We start from the raw sequence: 16,154 nt of genomic DNA, 5'->3' as shown, positions 1-16,154 counted from the left end.
GCAGCAGCAGCAGCAGAAGAATCAGCATCAGAAGAGACAGCAGCAGCATAAGAATAGGCAGCAGCAGCATAAGAAGCAGCAGCAGCAGTAGAGGCAGCAGTAACAGTAACAGTAACAGTAGTAGTGATGGTGGTGGCAGTGGTAGTAGTAGTAGTAGTAGTAGTAGTAGTGGTGGTGGTGGTGGTGGTGGCAGTGGTAGTAGTAGTAGTAATAGTAATAATGATGATGATGATGATGGTGATAGTGATAACAGTAAAGAAGATAATAATGAGCATGATACAGGCAATAAGGAAGAATTAGGGTCATTGACAAACAAAGATTTAGATAAATCTGCTACTTCTACTACTACTACTACTACTACTACTACTACTACCACTACTACTACTACCACCACCACTAGTGCCACCACCACTACTAGTGCCACCACCACCACCACCACTACCCTGACCACCATCGTTGCCACTGCTGTTGCTGTTGCTGCTCCTGCTGCTTTGGAATCTGATGATGAAGAATCAGTTTTGGAAAATAAGGTGAAGAAAAATATAACAACATTTAAAAGAATTGCAAACAAAACTCAGGAAAATGGAGTTCATCATGTTCAACAACAACAACAGCAACAACAACAGCAACAACAACAACAACAACAACAACAACAGCAACAACAACAGCAACAACAACAACAACAACAGCAACAACAACAACAGCAACAACATAGAGAAGAAGATTTTTTGGATCAAATTCCTGATTTCATTGATGCCCTCTTTCCCTCAGAAACTAACACCACAAGAGGAGGAGAAAAAAATAACAACATTTATTTGCCATCTACTTCAAGCTCAAATTATCAACTAATATCAGAAACCACCAATTTACCAGCAGCCAATTTGAAGTGTAATTATCATCAACCTAACATACAAATTGAAGAAGAAAAAGAAACAGATCTGACTTATATAATTGATAAATATTGTAGTAAAGCAGGTGAATCAATTAATAATGATTATCAACAACTAATAGTGTCGTTTCCTGAAAATACAATATTAAGTTCAGGTTTGAATGAAGATGCATATGTTAATCAACAACAACAACAACAACAAGATCAACAGTTTTCAAATACCTATTACAATGCACCTCCAAATTTATATCATGAACATTCATTGACATTCCTTAATCCAACAGTGTCATTATCTACCTCAGGAGCAGGAAATACATTACCCACTTTGGGTTTATCTCTAAATACAATTTCAAGTTCAGATTGGAATGAAGATGTATATGTTAATCAACCACAACAACAACAATTATTAGTATCTAAAGATCAACAGCTTTCAAATACAAATACAAGCTACAATGTACCTCAGATACATGCTGATGGAAATTTAAAGCATGTACATTCATTGCCACCAACAGTGTCACCATCTATCTCAGGAGCAGGATCCACATCTGGAAATTCATCATCCACTTTGGGTTTATTATCTCTTTCAAACCAAGATGAGAAAATAACAAGGGAAGTGAGTTTATTATCTCTTTCAAACCAAGATGAGAAAATAACAAGGAAGCGGAAAAAGGAAGAAAGGAAAAAGAAAAAGAGGGAAGAAAAGAAAAAAAAGAAGGAAGAAAAGAAGAAGAAGAAGGAAGAGAAAAAGAAAAAGGAGGAAGAACTTTCTGCAAAGCGAATAAAATATTTGGTTATACAAACTATAAAACAATCATTCCCAATATTATCTGAAGAACCTCAAACCCCATTGACTTTGCCCTCATCATCATCATCATCATCATCATCATCATCATCCAAAAAAAGAAAAAAAAAGAAAAATAGTTGTTAACATTTAGTTGGTTTTGATTGTTAAGGTTTTAAAATTTTCTTCATTGTCAGTAATAAATAAAAGAAAATTTTGAATTAGTTAAACCATGTACTGTATATATTTTTTAGTACAAATTAACAAATTTATAGATCTACTAAAGAATTGGAATCTGCTAAAGCTCAAGTGCAACTAATAGTATGAAATATTTTTACCATATGCAGCAAAAATAGAGCTGTATAGTCCTTCGAATGTAGAAGCTGGGTGTAGTGGAGTTTCGAGAATATAATAAGTTTTTTTGTTACAAAAGAATAAAATGAAACCTTTTTTCGAGGAACATTTTACTTTCATCCTAGACTGAGAGAGTGTGCTAGCCAAAGCTCCTCCATTTTAAAGCTATTTATTATACATTATGGATGTTTTAATGATTGAACTAGTTGAAGCTCTGAGGACAGAATTAAATTACCTACGGGACGAAGTACAGCAGTTGAAAGAGCATCAGGCGAAAAGAAATGAGGAGACCAGCTTTAAAAAAAACACTTGGAAAGTTGTTAAGGATAGAGGTCTTAAGAAAACTTTGGTAATAAATTATCTATCAGCTCACCCACAAGATGAACTTCATTCAGATTACAGTGCTTAAAGTAACAGTTACCTAATTTTTAATTAAAGCTCTTCTAACCTTTGATATATATTGATGAAAATATCCTTGAAAAAACAACTATTCTAATAAAATTTTAATCATCACAAACACTTTATGACCTCTTGTTCTTTTAAGCTTTGTATAACAGCAATTATAAAAACTTAGCCCAGACTTGTCACTGGCTGTGCTTGTTCTGCCTGACTTGTCATTGGGTTTGCTTGTTCTGCCTGACTGACTTGTCACTGGCTGTGCTTGTTCTGCCTGACTGACTTGTCACTGGCTGTGCTTGTTCTGCCTGACTTGTCATTGGGTGTGCTTGTTCTGCCTGACTGACTTGTCACTGGCTGCGCTTGTTCTGCCTGACTTACTTGTCACTGGCTGTACTTGTTCTGCCTGACTGACTTGTCACTGGCTGTGCTTGTTCTTTCTGACTTACTTGTCACTGGCTGTACTTGTTCTGCCTGACTGTGACTTGTCACTGGCTTTATTTACTTAAATCATTATTACCATTGAGATGTTGAGGGTAATTATAACTGTATATAATTAAAGTCAGAATCATCCTTTATTAACTTATTTACCTTAAATTAAACCTCACATTAGTACAAGCCAGGAATTTTTTGGGGGTGCCTAATTTAAAAAATCAAAACTATTAATAATGTCATCAATTCTCATTATATATTTCTACACAATAATAACTCCAATAATCATATGTCTATTCTCATATAAAAATGAACAGTAGACCTAATAAAAATGGGCACACTAGATGTTTGTACATGAATGTATTTTTCATTTAAAACACTTTTAATAACCATAGGAAAGTTGGAACCAAACATTATCACTAGTCGTCCTTTGAAATTTTTAAGTATACTAACGATAGTCATATAAAAATTCCCAATTGGTTCATTGATTATAAGTATATTGGCATTTGAATATTCTTTATTAATACAAGTTTCTTTAACTATATGCCTAATATACCCGTTTGGTAACCATTTAACTGCAGTTATATACTCTAATCTTTCTGTGTTTTCTGTTGGAATAATGCTCACACCTCGATTCAGCAAAAAACTCTCAACCCATCCACCACGAGCATAAATAGACACCACAGTGTCCTTTGGGTTTATAAAACTCATTATTTCATCAAGTTCCTTCTTGGTAAGTATATGCTTTCCAAAAATAAAAATGTGCTCTTGCCAATAACAATCGTTAGCATAATTACAAATATTTTGAAGATGTTCTAATCTTATTTTTGATGCACAATTTAAGACAGTAGATTTCGGCTGGAAATAAGCAATCTCACCTTGCCAAGATAATCGTTCATCTTCAGAAAAGAAAGATGAACGTGGATAACCATCTATTGGTAGTTCAGGGTGGAATTGAGGTGAAAATTTATTATTTATATGATGTCCCCAGAATGGAACATGTGCAACTGAAAGATCTTGCAACAGAATGTGATCTAAATCAACTTCAATATTTACTAACTTAGGTAGAGAGGATTTCTTTTTCTTTGGGTGTATCATTAACATTATTAAATGTAAAAATGCACCATGAAATAAATCTGTTTGGTTGCCTTCAGGAAATTCTTTGATTATTATGATATATGTATTGTAAAATAGAATAATTAAATAAAATAAAGTTAATATAACCTGATAACAGTTCATATAAAAAAAAGGAGTAAGATTAATCCCATACTTAAAACCATATAATAACCATGTACTCCATAGATTAATTTCCACATAAAATAAGTAATCATTAAACATGCTACTAGAAATAAGACATTTGTGTCATCTATAGTACATATACCAATTCCTAAGCAGAAATATATAACCATATATTGAACTTGCTTCCTGCAAACTTCTCTGTTTCTTTCACATATTAGGCAAAAAAGAAGTGCAACAAAATTCACTTCTCTAAGTCCTGAATAATACCAAAAAAGACCACAAAGAACTGTCCACAGGTTAAATATGTGTGTACTATAAACATCATCTAAATACAGTTGAATTTCATATGAAAGTGGTTGCCAAATGAAATCTTCTAACAGCAACATCATGATGATAATGATGATGATGATGGAAGCCAATCAATAAGTCTATTCTTACTTAAACATCCTGTAGACAAAAGAAAAAAATATGATTTAGATTATTTCCACACCATACAACACATACATACATAAATCAGCGATGTTTCTTATATTTATAGACTTCCCCATCTTTATATATATGAAGATCAATAGTTCGAAGAATATCCCCTAAACATTCTAAATTGTTTTCAGATTTTGTTTTAGGAAGGCAGTTTAATCTTTTAAGATTTTGTTTGGGGAGAGAACAGAGAAGAATAGTCTCTAACCAATTTACACATTTAAATTTTTTCATAAGTAAATTATACAAATTATATATAACAATTCTTGTTACTTCATTGACATATTTTACAGTAGGTGATCGATTATATACATTACTTAAATTATCTTTTAGGTCATATATATCGGTATGGGACAGAAGAATGGGTTTAATACATCTTTCATTCAATATAGGTTTTCTAATTAGAGAATAAGGTATTTTTCCTTGTATAGTCCAAATAGATTCCATAAGAGCCCATCCTTGATATCGTAACGTATTTTCTAAGAGAATAATGTATAATTTGATAATATGAATTCTTTTTAGGAGTTTGTATAAATAATAACTGATTTGTCTTCGAATAAAATCAAGAATAAATTCACATCGGTAATGATCCCATTTTCCATTTATTATTAAAAACCCAATATTTTGACATATATCTATATATGTGTCAAACATAACTGATATAATATTATTAAATTCACTATCTAACATATCAAACATTGGCAAATAAATATGCTTTATATTATAATTATAAAGATTAATTGAATAATTTAATATATCAATAAAATATTTACCAACTAAAATTTTAACTTGTGAATCAGTAATAACATCTCCCATTATTTTTTTATTTAATAAAAAATCAAATGGTATGGTAAATAAATTTGTTTTTGGTATACGACTACACTCAGGAACAGTACTTACTGTGATTACAGGAACAGATGAACTGGTCTATAAACCCTCATAATTTGCCTGTTTATATACCTTCCATCCCAGGTATACAATAATTACTATCTCTATTATAATCTCATTTGTGTTATTATTATCTTTCCATAAAATATAGTGAGACTAAGACGTGGAGGTAGGGGAAGGGGGATGGGGGTGCATGGCCAGATTCTCGACGTCCTTATTTTTGCAAGCGTCCATGAACACATCATCTTCTTCATCAGTGAAGTGTCGCTACTGCCATCCTTGACCCTGACTCAAAACTTAATTTAACCCCCAAAAAATATAAAAATTGGTGTTCTATGATAATGTATAAATACTATAAACCTCATTGAGATGGTAACTAAAATACAAAGTTAGTTGGTATAGTTTGACAACCTGTTGTAACATATCTATATTTATAATATAATAATTAATATATGGTCAGTTTAAATGTACATTTTTTTATATAAAATAGGATGAAATAAAATATTAATATACAGTCATTCCTCATCATTGATATTTGCACATTGAGCACATATTAAATCAAAACTATTAAAACGTGTAAATCTTACCGCTACCATATCACACCAATTGATTTTTTGTTTTAGAGCAAAATATTCATCCTTTAGAGATTTAGAACAATGAAGACAGTAGTGGCGTTCACTTATATTAATTTCATTAAATGTCGCCAATTGTTGTCCAAGAATTGTATTAATATATTTTTCAAATGTATTATTCAATTCAATTTCCAATACATCAAATTTTAAATTGTTAGTGATTGTTGCAATCATATGATGTTCACAAATTACATCTTTTCCTTTAAATAATCGAACTAATGAAAATGTTGGCATAGTTTGAAATGTTATTAACATATCTGTATAAATGATATAATAATTATAACTTGGATGATATTCACCATTAAAGGTGCATTTTGTTTTTAACCAAAATATAAAATCTGGTGTTCTATGATAAGATAATGCATAGGCACTATAAATCTCACTGTAAGTTAACGGAGGTGGTAACCAACAATTGCATTCACCATCATATTCATGTCGGTCATATAAATTATATATAGAGAGAACATCATCTAGAAATCTTTGAAAACTCCCATCTATTGTAATAACACAAAATTTTTCCATATAAGAATTACAATAATGGTCATAACAGTACATATATATACTTGAAAGAGATGAACAAATAACTAAAACATTGTCTTCACAACTCCTTTCTTGCACCTGACACATTTCAGTACTTACAGGAATTATAAAGTTACGTAGTCCCAAAATACAATACATAATCCAACATAAATCCTGATTCCTCTTACTTACCATTAGTAGATATACATTAATATTTAAATTATAACAGGGTTTATTTTGTTCAGATAAAATGTTTCTAAATTTGATTACTGAAATTTCTTTCACTTTTTTTCTCCAGTCTTCCTCCCTATTAATATCAGAAGAATCTGGCATAAGCACCAATACATCAAAAGAAAAAGAAAAAGAATTAAACATAGAAAATGAACAAATAGCATTTTGCGGTAACTGTTGTACAAGTGGTGATTGTGGCTGCGATTCGATAATTAAAAATTGCAAAGATGAATGCCGCTTTACTATCTTCAAAACTATACTGACTATATCCACTCCAGGAACATAATCAACACGTGTAATTTCACCTTTACTTGGAACATGATTGATTAGAAGGGCCTGTTCACAATAATATGTTTGTTCTGACGATTGAAGAATTATATTTTCTGTCAGATAGAGTGCAGAATGTACCTTATAATGATTAATATTAGATTGCTGTAAGTTTTGAAAAGAAAAAAGAAAAATAACTGTATATCCATAAAAAATATCCAGAACAGTTGATGTGGGATACATTCGAAGACAAATATTTAACAATTGTAAAATTTCATCTGTATCCCGAGAGAACATTGTCATAGCTGTCACTAAAGACCACACATTGTTTTTGTTTATCATACCTTTTAAAGGATGATTAACACTCGTCATTGTTTTTAATGTTGATGTAAACATAGGATGATCATTCAATAACTCAAATAGTTCAGAGTCTTTTTTTTCTTGACCCATTTTCGACCAGTTATTCATTTTAGTCTCGATCATCTTTAGAAGGCCTCTCATACAGTATCTTCCATCGGTTATGTTGTATTTGATGTAACATAATTGTTCCACAATATAGGATGCATTGTAAAGAGACAAATTACCATCTTCATTGCTATGTAGAAGTGGACTAGGGAAAAGAGTATATGAATCCCATATTAATCGATGATAAAGAGTGCGGAATGGCATGTATGACGAGTCAAGAATAACATGGCTCCAAATTTTACAAACTCTGGAACAAATAATTAAAAGATGACGATATGGAACAAGTGCAAATATGTTTTCTAATAACACCTGTGGTAGGGACGACATTTTTGGGATTAGAGTTTGCATCAACACCTGTTGTATTACAGTGTTCAGTAAGCAAAACAGTAAGTAATTTAAGTAGGGTAGTAGTAGTAGTAGTAGTAGTTTTTTTTTTTTTTTTTTTAATCAGGGACTCAAATCTCTTTTTTTTCAACTATCCATCAGGGTGTTTGTGACTGCTGTCACATCTGCACACGTTCAATGTTGAATATACTATCCAATATCATTGGATACTAACCAGAAAACTAATCAATATCGACATAGTATAGAGTATATAGTATAGTGCTGGATACTGGAAAACAATCCAACATTGAATGACTCATTCAACATTGAATTACTCATTCAATATTGAATGGTATTCCAATATTTAATATAATATCCAATATCACTTAATACTGGAAAACTACTCAACAGGATAAAAACAATAACATATTTGACTTTGGTTGCATAATTACTTTATTTTTTAAAAATATCTGAATTAAAAATCATATAATTAAAAAAAAGAGAAAATTAAGAATGAATAATCTACTGTCAACAATTATTATGTTAATAATATTAATTATTTTCCTAACAGTTATAGTAGTCATTAATTCACGGAAAAAATCTAAAAATACTAAAAAATTATATAAAAAGGAAAACAATTACAATTCCATCAGCCATGACACAACACCAAAGTCCATTGAGCTAATAAAAGATGTAGGAGGAGGAGTGGGAGGGGAATTACACAACGTAGGAGTAGTGGGAGGGGAATTATACAACGCAGGAGAAGGAGTAGAGTTACATGATGCAGGGGAAGGAGGAGCAGAAGAATTACAAGACGATGGAGAGGGAGGAGGAGGAGGAGGAGGAAGAGGAAGAGAATTACAAGACACTGGAGAAGGAGGAGTAGGAGGAGAATTACAAGATGCCGGAGAAGGAAGAGGAAGAGGAGGAGGAGAATTACATGATGCCGGAGAAGGAGGAGGAGAATTACATGATGCCGGAGAAGGAAGAGGAGGAGGAGGAGGAGTAGGAGAATTACAAGATGTCGGAGAAGGAGGAGGAGGAGAAGAAGGCGGAGTAGAATTACAAGATGCCGGAGAAGGAAGAGGAGGAAGAGGAGGAGTAGGAGAATTACAAGATGTCGGAGAAGGAGGAGGAGGAGAAGAAGGCGGAGTAGAATTACAAACAAGTGAAAATGAGTCCTCTGGCGTTCCTCACGTCATCAGTCAAATGGAATCCGTCGAACAACCTCATGAATTACTTCAAGAATTATTACAATCCTCCACAGATTCGTCTAAACTTCGAAAATCCCAAATGAAATCCAAACTTATAGAATCATTATTCTCGCCATTTATCGAAGACATAAAAACTTATAAAGGTCTCTTTATTGTTCCCAAACCACCAATTTCGTATAATCCTAAAACTATTACTGAAACTGATAAGACACTAATTCAACCCTTTAATAAATTCCTTAGTTATTATGATGAAATCCACAACTTTACCAATGGTTATTCTGCATATTACATAAATAAACTATATACAAATTCTAATATTGATAGGGGATATTATACAAAAAATCCAATTATATTAATATTTCCATGGAATTTCCATAATTTCACACCTGATATTTATACAGATCGACGTGAAATAAAAGACGTCAAATTAAAGAACAATTTAGATGCATCACGTAAAAAATGTCGAAAGGAAGGAAAACGATTTTACATGAACAAATTGTTGATATCATGTACCCATGCTGCAAGTCAAGATATATTTAATTGTGGATTTTATTCGGACAGTTTCCCAATGAAAGAAAATTCACTACCCCCATTCGTGGTTATGAAACTTGAACTCGAAGACGGTCATAATGAGGTGGAATGTAAAATGTTAGCTAAGAATATTAATTCCTCAGACACATTTGCTAGCATTAAATTTAACATTTATGTGGAAGTCGAGAAAGAAGAACAAACAAAAGAATCACATGGAGGAGGAGAATTACAAAATGCAGGAGAAGGAGTAGGAAAGGTAAAAACTTCACAAACAGTAGAAGGAGGAGGAGGAGGAGGAGGAGACCCACAAACAGTTGGAGGAGGAGGAGGAGACCCACAAACAGTTGGAGGAGGAGAAGGAGGAGGAGGAGGAGACCCAGAAACAGTTGGAGGAGGAGGAGGAGGAGACCCACAAACAGTTGGAGGAGGAGAAGGAGGAGGAGGAGGAGACCCAGAAACAGTTGGAGGAGAAGGAGGAGGAGACCCACAAACAGTTGGAGGAGGAGAAGGAGGAGGAGGAGGAGGAGACCCACAAACAGTTGGAGGAGGAGGAGGAGGAGGAGGAGGAGGAGAAGAAGGCGGAGTAGAATTACAAACAAGTGAAAATGAGTCCTCTGGCGTTCCTCACGTCATCAGTCAAATGGAATCCGTCGAACAACCTCATGAATTACTTCAAGAATTATTACAATCCTCCACAGATTCGTCTAAACTTCGAAAATCCCAAATGAAATCCAAACTTATAGAATCATTATTCTCGCCATTTATCGAAGACATAAAAACTTATAAAGGTCTCTTTATTGTTCCCAAACCACCAATTTCGTATAATCCTAAAACTATTACTGAAACTGATAAGACACTAATTCAACCCTTTAATAAATTCCTTAGTTATTATGATGAAATCCACAACTTTACCAATGGTTATTCTGCATATTACATAAATAAACTATATACAAATTCTAATATTGATAGGGGATATTATACAAAAAATCCAATTATATTAATATTTCCATGGAATTTCCATAATTTCACACCTGATATTTATACAGATCGACGTGAAATAAAAGACGTCAAATTAAAGAACAATTTAGATGCATCACGTAAAAAATGTCGAAAGGAAGGAAAACGATTTTACATGAACAAATTGTTGATATCATGTACCCATGCTGCAAGTCAAGATATATTTAATTGTGGATTTTATTCGGACAGTTTCCCAATGAAAGAAAATTCACTACCCCCATTCGTGGTTATGAAACTTGAACTCGAAGACGGTCATAATGAGGTGGAATGTAAAATGTTAGCTAAGAATATTAATTCCTCAGACACATTTGCTAGCATTAAATTTAACATTTATGTGGAAGTCGAGAAAGAAGAACAAACAAAAGAATCACATGGAGGAGGAGAATTACAAAATGCAGGAGAAGGAGTAGGAAAGGTAAAAACTTCACAAACAGTAGAAGGAGGAGGAGGAGGAGGAGGAGACCCACAAACAGTTGGAGGAGGAGGAGGAGACCCACAAACAGTTGGAGGAGGAGAAGGAGGAGGAGGAGGAGACCCAGAAACAGTTGGAGGAGGAGGAGGAGGAGACCCACAAACAGTTGGAGGAGGAGAAGGAGGAGGAGGAGGAGACCCAGAAACAGTTGGAGGAGAAGGAGGAGGAGACCCACAAACAGTTGGAGGAGGAGAAGGAGGAGGAGGAGGAGGAGACCCACAAACAGTTGGAGGAGGAGGAGGAGGAGGAGGAGGAGGAGAAGAAGGCGGAGTAGAATTACAAACAAGTGAAAATGAGTCCTCTGGCGTTCCTCACGTCATCAGTCAAATGGAATCCGTCGAACAACCTCATGAATTACTTCAAGAATTATTACAATCCTCCACAGATTCGTCTAAACTTCGAAAATCCCAAATGAAATCCAAACTTATAGAATCATTATTCTCGCCATTTATCGAAGACATAAAAACTTATAAAGGTCTCTTTATTGTTCCCAAACCACCAATTTCGTATAATCCTAAAACTATTACTGAAACTGATAAGACACTAATTCAACCCTTTAATAAATTCCTTAGTTATTATGATGAAATCCACAACTTTACCAATGGTTATTCTGCATATTACATAAATAAACTATATACAAATTCTAATATTGATAGGGGATATTATACAAAAAATCCAATTATATTAATATTTCCATGGAATTTCCATAATTTCACACCTGATATTTATACAGATCGACGTGAAATAAAAGACGTCAAATTAAAGAACAATTTAGATGCATCACGTAAAAAATGTCGAAAGGAAGGAAAACGATTTTACATGAACAAATTGTTGATATCATGTACCCATGCTGCAAGTCAAGATATATTTAATTGTGGATTTTATTCGGACAGTTTCCCAATGAAAGAAAATTCACTACCCCCATTCGTGGTTATGAAACTTGAACTCGAAGACGGTCATAATGAGGTGGAATGTAAAATGTTAGCTAAGAATATTAATTCCTCAGACACATTTGCTAGCATTAAATTTAACATTTATGTGGAAGTCGAGAAAGAAGAACAAACAAAAGAATCACATGGAGGAGGAGAATTACAAAATGCAGGAGAAGGAGTAGGAAAGGTAAAAACTTCACAAACAGTAGAAGGAGGAGGAGGAGGAGGAGGAGACCCACAAACAGTTGGAGGAGGAGGAGGAGACCCACAAACAGTTGGAGGAGGAGAAGGAGGAGGAGGAGGAGACCCAGAAACAGTTGGAGGAGGAGGAGGAGGAGACCCACAAACAGTTGGAGGAGGAGAAGGAGCAGGAGGAGGAGACCCAGAAACAGTTGGAGGAGAAGGAGGAGGAGACCCACAAACAGTTGGAGGAGGAGAAGGAGGAGGAGGAGGAGGAGACCCACAAACAGTTGGAGGAGGAGGAGGAGGAGGAGGAGGAGGAGGAGGAGAAGAAGGCGGAGTAGAATTACAAACAAGTGAAAATGAGTCCTCTGGCGTTCCTCACGTCATCAGTCAAATGGAATCCGTCGAACAACCTCATGAATTACTTCAAGAATTATTACAATCCTCCACAGATTCGTCTAAACTTCGAAAATCCCAAATGAAATCCAAACTTATAGAATCATTATTCTCGCCATTTATCGAAGACATAAAAACTTATAAAGGTCTCTTTATTGTTCCCAAACCACCAATTTCGTATAATCCTAAAACTATTACTGAAACTGATAAGACACTAATTCAACCCTTTAATAAATTCCTTAGTTATTATGATGAAATCCACAACTTTACCAATGGTTATTCTGCATATTACATAAATAAACTATATACAAATTCTAATATTGATAGGGGATATTATACAAAAAATCCAATTATATTAATATTTCCATGGAATTTCCATAATTTCACACCTGATATTTATACAGATCGACGTGAAATAAAAGACGTCAAATTAAAGAACAATTTAGATGCATCACGTAAAAAATGTCGAAAGGAAGGAAAACGATTTTACATGAACAAATTGTTGATATCATGTACCCATGCTGCAAGTCAAGATATATTTAATTGTGGATTTTATTCGGACAGTTTCCCAATGAAAGAAAATTCACTACCCCCATTCGTGGTTATGAAACTTGAACTCGAAGACGGTCATAATGAGGTGGAATGTAAAATGTTAGCTAAGAATATTAATTCCTCAGACACATTTGCTAGCATTAAATTTAACATTTATGTGGAAGTCGAGAAAGAAGAACAAACAAAAGAATCACATGGAGGAGGAGAATTACAAAATGCAGGAGAAGGAGTAGGAAAGGTAAAAACTTCACAAACAGTAGAAGGAGGAGGAGGAGGAGGAGGAGACCCACAAACAGTTGGAGGAGGAGGAGGAGACCCACAAACAGTTGGAGGAGGAGAAGGAGGAGGAGGAGGAGACCCAGAAACAGTTGGAGGAGGAGGAGGAGGAGACCCACAAACAGTTGGAGGAGGAGAAGGAGGAGGAGGAGGAGACCCAGAAACAGTTGGAGGAGAAGGAGGAGGAGACCCACAAACAGTTGGAGGAGGAGAAGGAGGAGGAGGAGACCCACAAACAGTTGGAGGAGGAGGAGGAGGAGGAGGAGGAGGAGGAGGAGACCCACAAACAGTTGGAGGAGGAGGAGGAGGAGGAGGAGGAGGAGGAGGAGGAGGAGGAGGAGGAGGAGACCCACAAACAGTTGGAGGAGGAGAAGGAGGAGGAGACCCACAAACAGTTGGAGGAGAAGGAGGAGGAGGAGGAGGAGGAGGAGACCCACAAACAGTTGGAGGAGGAGAAGGAGGAGGAGGAGGAGACCCAGAAACAGTTGGAGGAGGAGGAGGAGGAGACCCACAAACAGTTGGAGGAGGAGAAGGAGGAGGAGGAGGAGACCCAGAAACAGTTGGAGGAGAAGGAGGAGGAGACCCACAAACAGTTGGAGGAGGAGAAGGAGGAGGAGGAGGAGGAGGAGGAGACCCACAAACAGTTGGAGGAGGAGGAGGAGGAGACCCACAAACAGTTGGAGGAGGAGGAGGAGGAGGAGGAGGAGGAGGAGACCCACAAACAGTTGGAGGAGGAGGAGGATCACATAGAACCCCCCACCGAAAAAAAGATAAAAAAAACTGGATTCAGTTTAGTGGAAGAAAACGTATTTATCTTGACCCAGACGCTGGTCTTATAGAGTCATTTTAATTTTATTTACTCTGATATATAAAAGGCCCGGAGATTTTATATACTCGGGTATATAAAACGTCAAAAAAGTATATAAAACTATCAATTGAATATAAAATTAAAGGTTCCCACCAGGCTTCTGTGCTGGCTAGGGTTCAAGTCTCCTGGTGGGAAAGTGTTCTCAATAACTTCACTCTCGTGTTTAGGAGAGTTGTGAATTAAGCATAGACATAGTGTTCTCCCATATTAACAGGGACTTGATGAAAAACGTAAAAATGATAATCATCCTTAAGAATTATTTGACTCTAAAATTCAGGGATGGTCAACTTCTTGGGCTGCTCCCAAGAGAACTGTTGCCGTCCAAAATGTCCATAACACGACGTATCACTGTAAATTGGTCTCTTTAAGCCCAGCTCCTTGACAATATGTCCTAGTCGTAGATCAAAGTTGTGGTTAACAATCTTCAGAAGCTGTTTTGATGTGTACTGTGAGGTACCATAGTGGAAGATGCTGATGCTTATGGGGTGCACAACACTAATGGCGTAAGATACCTGAACCAAACAGCGTCTACATAATTTGTTTTTCACCAGTGACTTGGCAACCCATCGGGCGGCATAGGCCGCTGAGCGGTCAATCTTTGTGTAATCTTTGCCAGAGAATGCTCCCCCGCCGTGAGCGCCCCACCCACCGTAAGTGTCAACGATGATTTTCCTACCAGTTAGCCCAACGTTACCTTGAGGTCCACCCATGATTAATTCTCCGCAAGGGTTGATGTGGTATTTCGTTTGAGTATCTATATATTTTTCAGGAATAATGACCTTGATGACCTTCTCTATAACCTCGTCACGCAAAGCTTCGACAGTAATTTGTTCCGAGTGCTGTACAGAAGCGACAACAGTGTTCACTCTTTTGGGAATAACAGCTCCTTGATCGAAGGCATACTGGCATGTGACTTGAGTCTTACAGTCAGGTCGCGCCCACCAGAACGTCCCATCTCTTCGCAGCTCTGCAATCTTCTGATTGAGACGGTGTGCCAGCATAATAGTTAAGGGCATGCACTCGTCGGTCTCATCAGTGGCATAATCAAACATCAGTCCCTGGTCCCCTGAACCAGTGTTGTCATCACTGCGCCCGATGTGTACACCATTAGCAATCTCCGCACACTTTTGCTCCAGGGCCAGAAGAATATTACAGGTCTTGTAGTCAAAGCCCTTTCGTGAATCATCAAAACCAATTTTCTTAACAATATCACGCACAATTTGTTGATAATTAACTTTGGCCTTGGACGTAATCTCCCCACAGATCAGGATCATACCAGTTTTGGTACATGTTTCACAAGCAACTTTGGCGTCAGGGTCCTGGCTAAGATGGGCATCAAGCACTGCGTCGCTGATCTGATCGCAAATTTTGTCGGGGTGGCCTTCGCCTACGCTCTCACTGGTGAAGAGGAACGTCTCATGATCTCCATCCATGCTCTCAGCACACTATCCTGGGGAACGAAAATGTTACTTCTAAGTACTCTTGAATTTGGGACCAGGTTTCCTTGGCTAGATTTTAACTAAATAAAAATCCGTTATGTAAAGGAATATTATTAAAAACATTGACCTAATTGTGTGAAGAGAGAAAGAGAGAGAGAGAACGCAAACCTGGTCACGTGGAGAGAGAGCAACTGAGCAACTGTAAAGCAAGTGTGCAGCTGCTCTGTCTTATAACAAAACTGTGAGTCAAAAAAGAATATGGATCATTTATTTTATTTTGAAATGATTATAAACCATTAAAAAAAACCATTATTACTCATTCTAATTGGAAGAGTGAATGTATAATTTGGTAACCTGTAATCCTTAACTCTTTATGAACA

General features: G+C 35.9%; 1 protein-coding gene across 1 annotated transcript; it reads right to left on the bottom strand.

The window, feature by feature from the left end:
* Positions 1-14,613: 14,613 nt before the first annotated feature.
* Positions 14,614-15,768, bottom strand: LOC138362019 (S-adenosylmethionine synthase-like; the record flags this gene model as incomplete). Its single annotated transcript, XM_069320959.1, has 1 exon — positions 14,614-15,768. A coding segment is annotated over exon 1 (1,155 nt), but the record flags the coding sequence as incomplete, so codon positions are not given.
* Between the last annotated feature and the right edge of the window lie 386 nt (positions 15,769-16,154).

This window comes from Procambarus clarkii, unplaced genomic scaffold, assembly GCF_040958095.1.
Source record: "Procambarus clarkii isolate CNS0578487 unplaced genomic scaffold, FALCON_Pclarkii_2.0 HiC_scaffold_1064, whole genome shotgun sequence".
Lineage (NCBI taxonomy): Eukaryota > Metazoa > Arthropoda > Malacostraca > Decapoda > Cambaridae > Procambarus > Procambarus clarkii.
The sequence above is the reverse complement of the archived record's forward strand: the minus strand, read 5'-3'. Positions and strand labels throughout refer to the sequence as shown.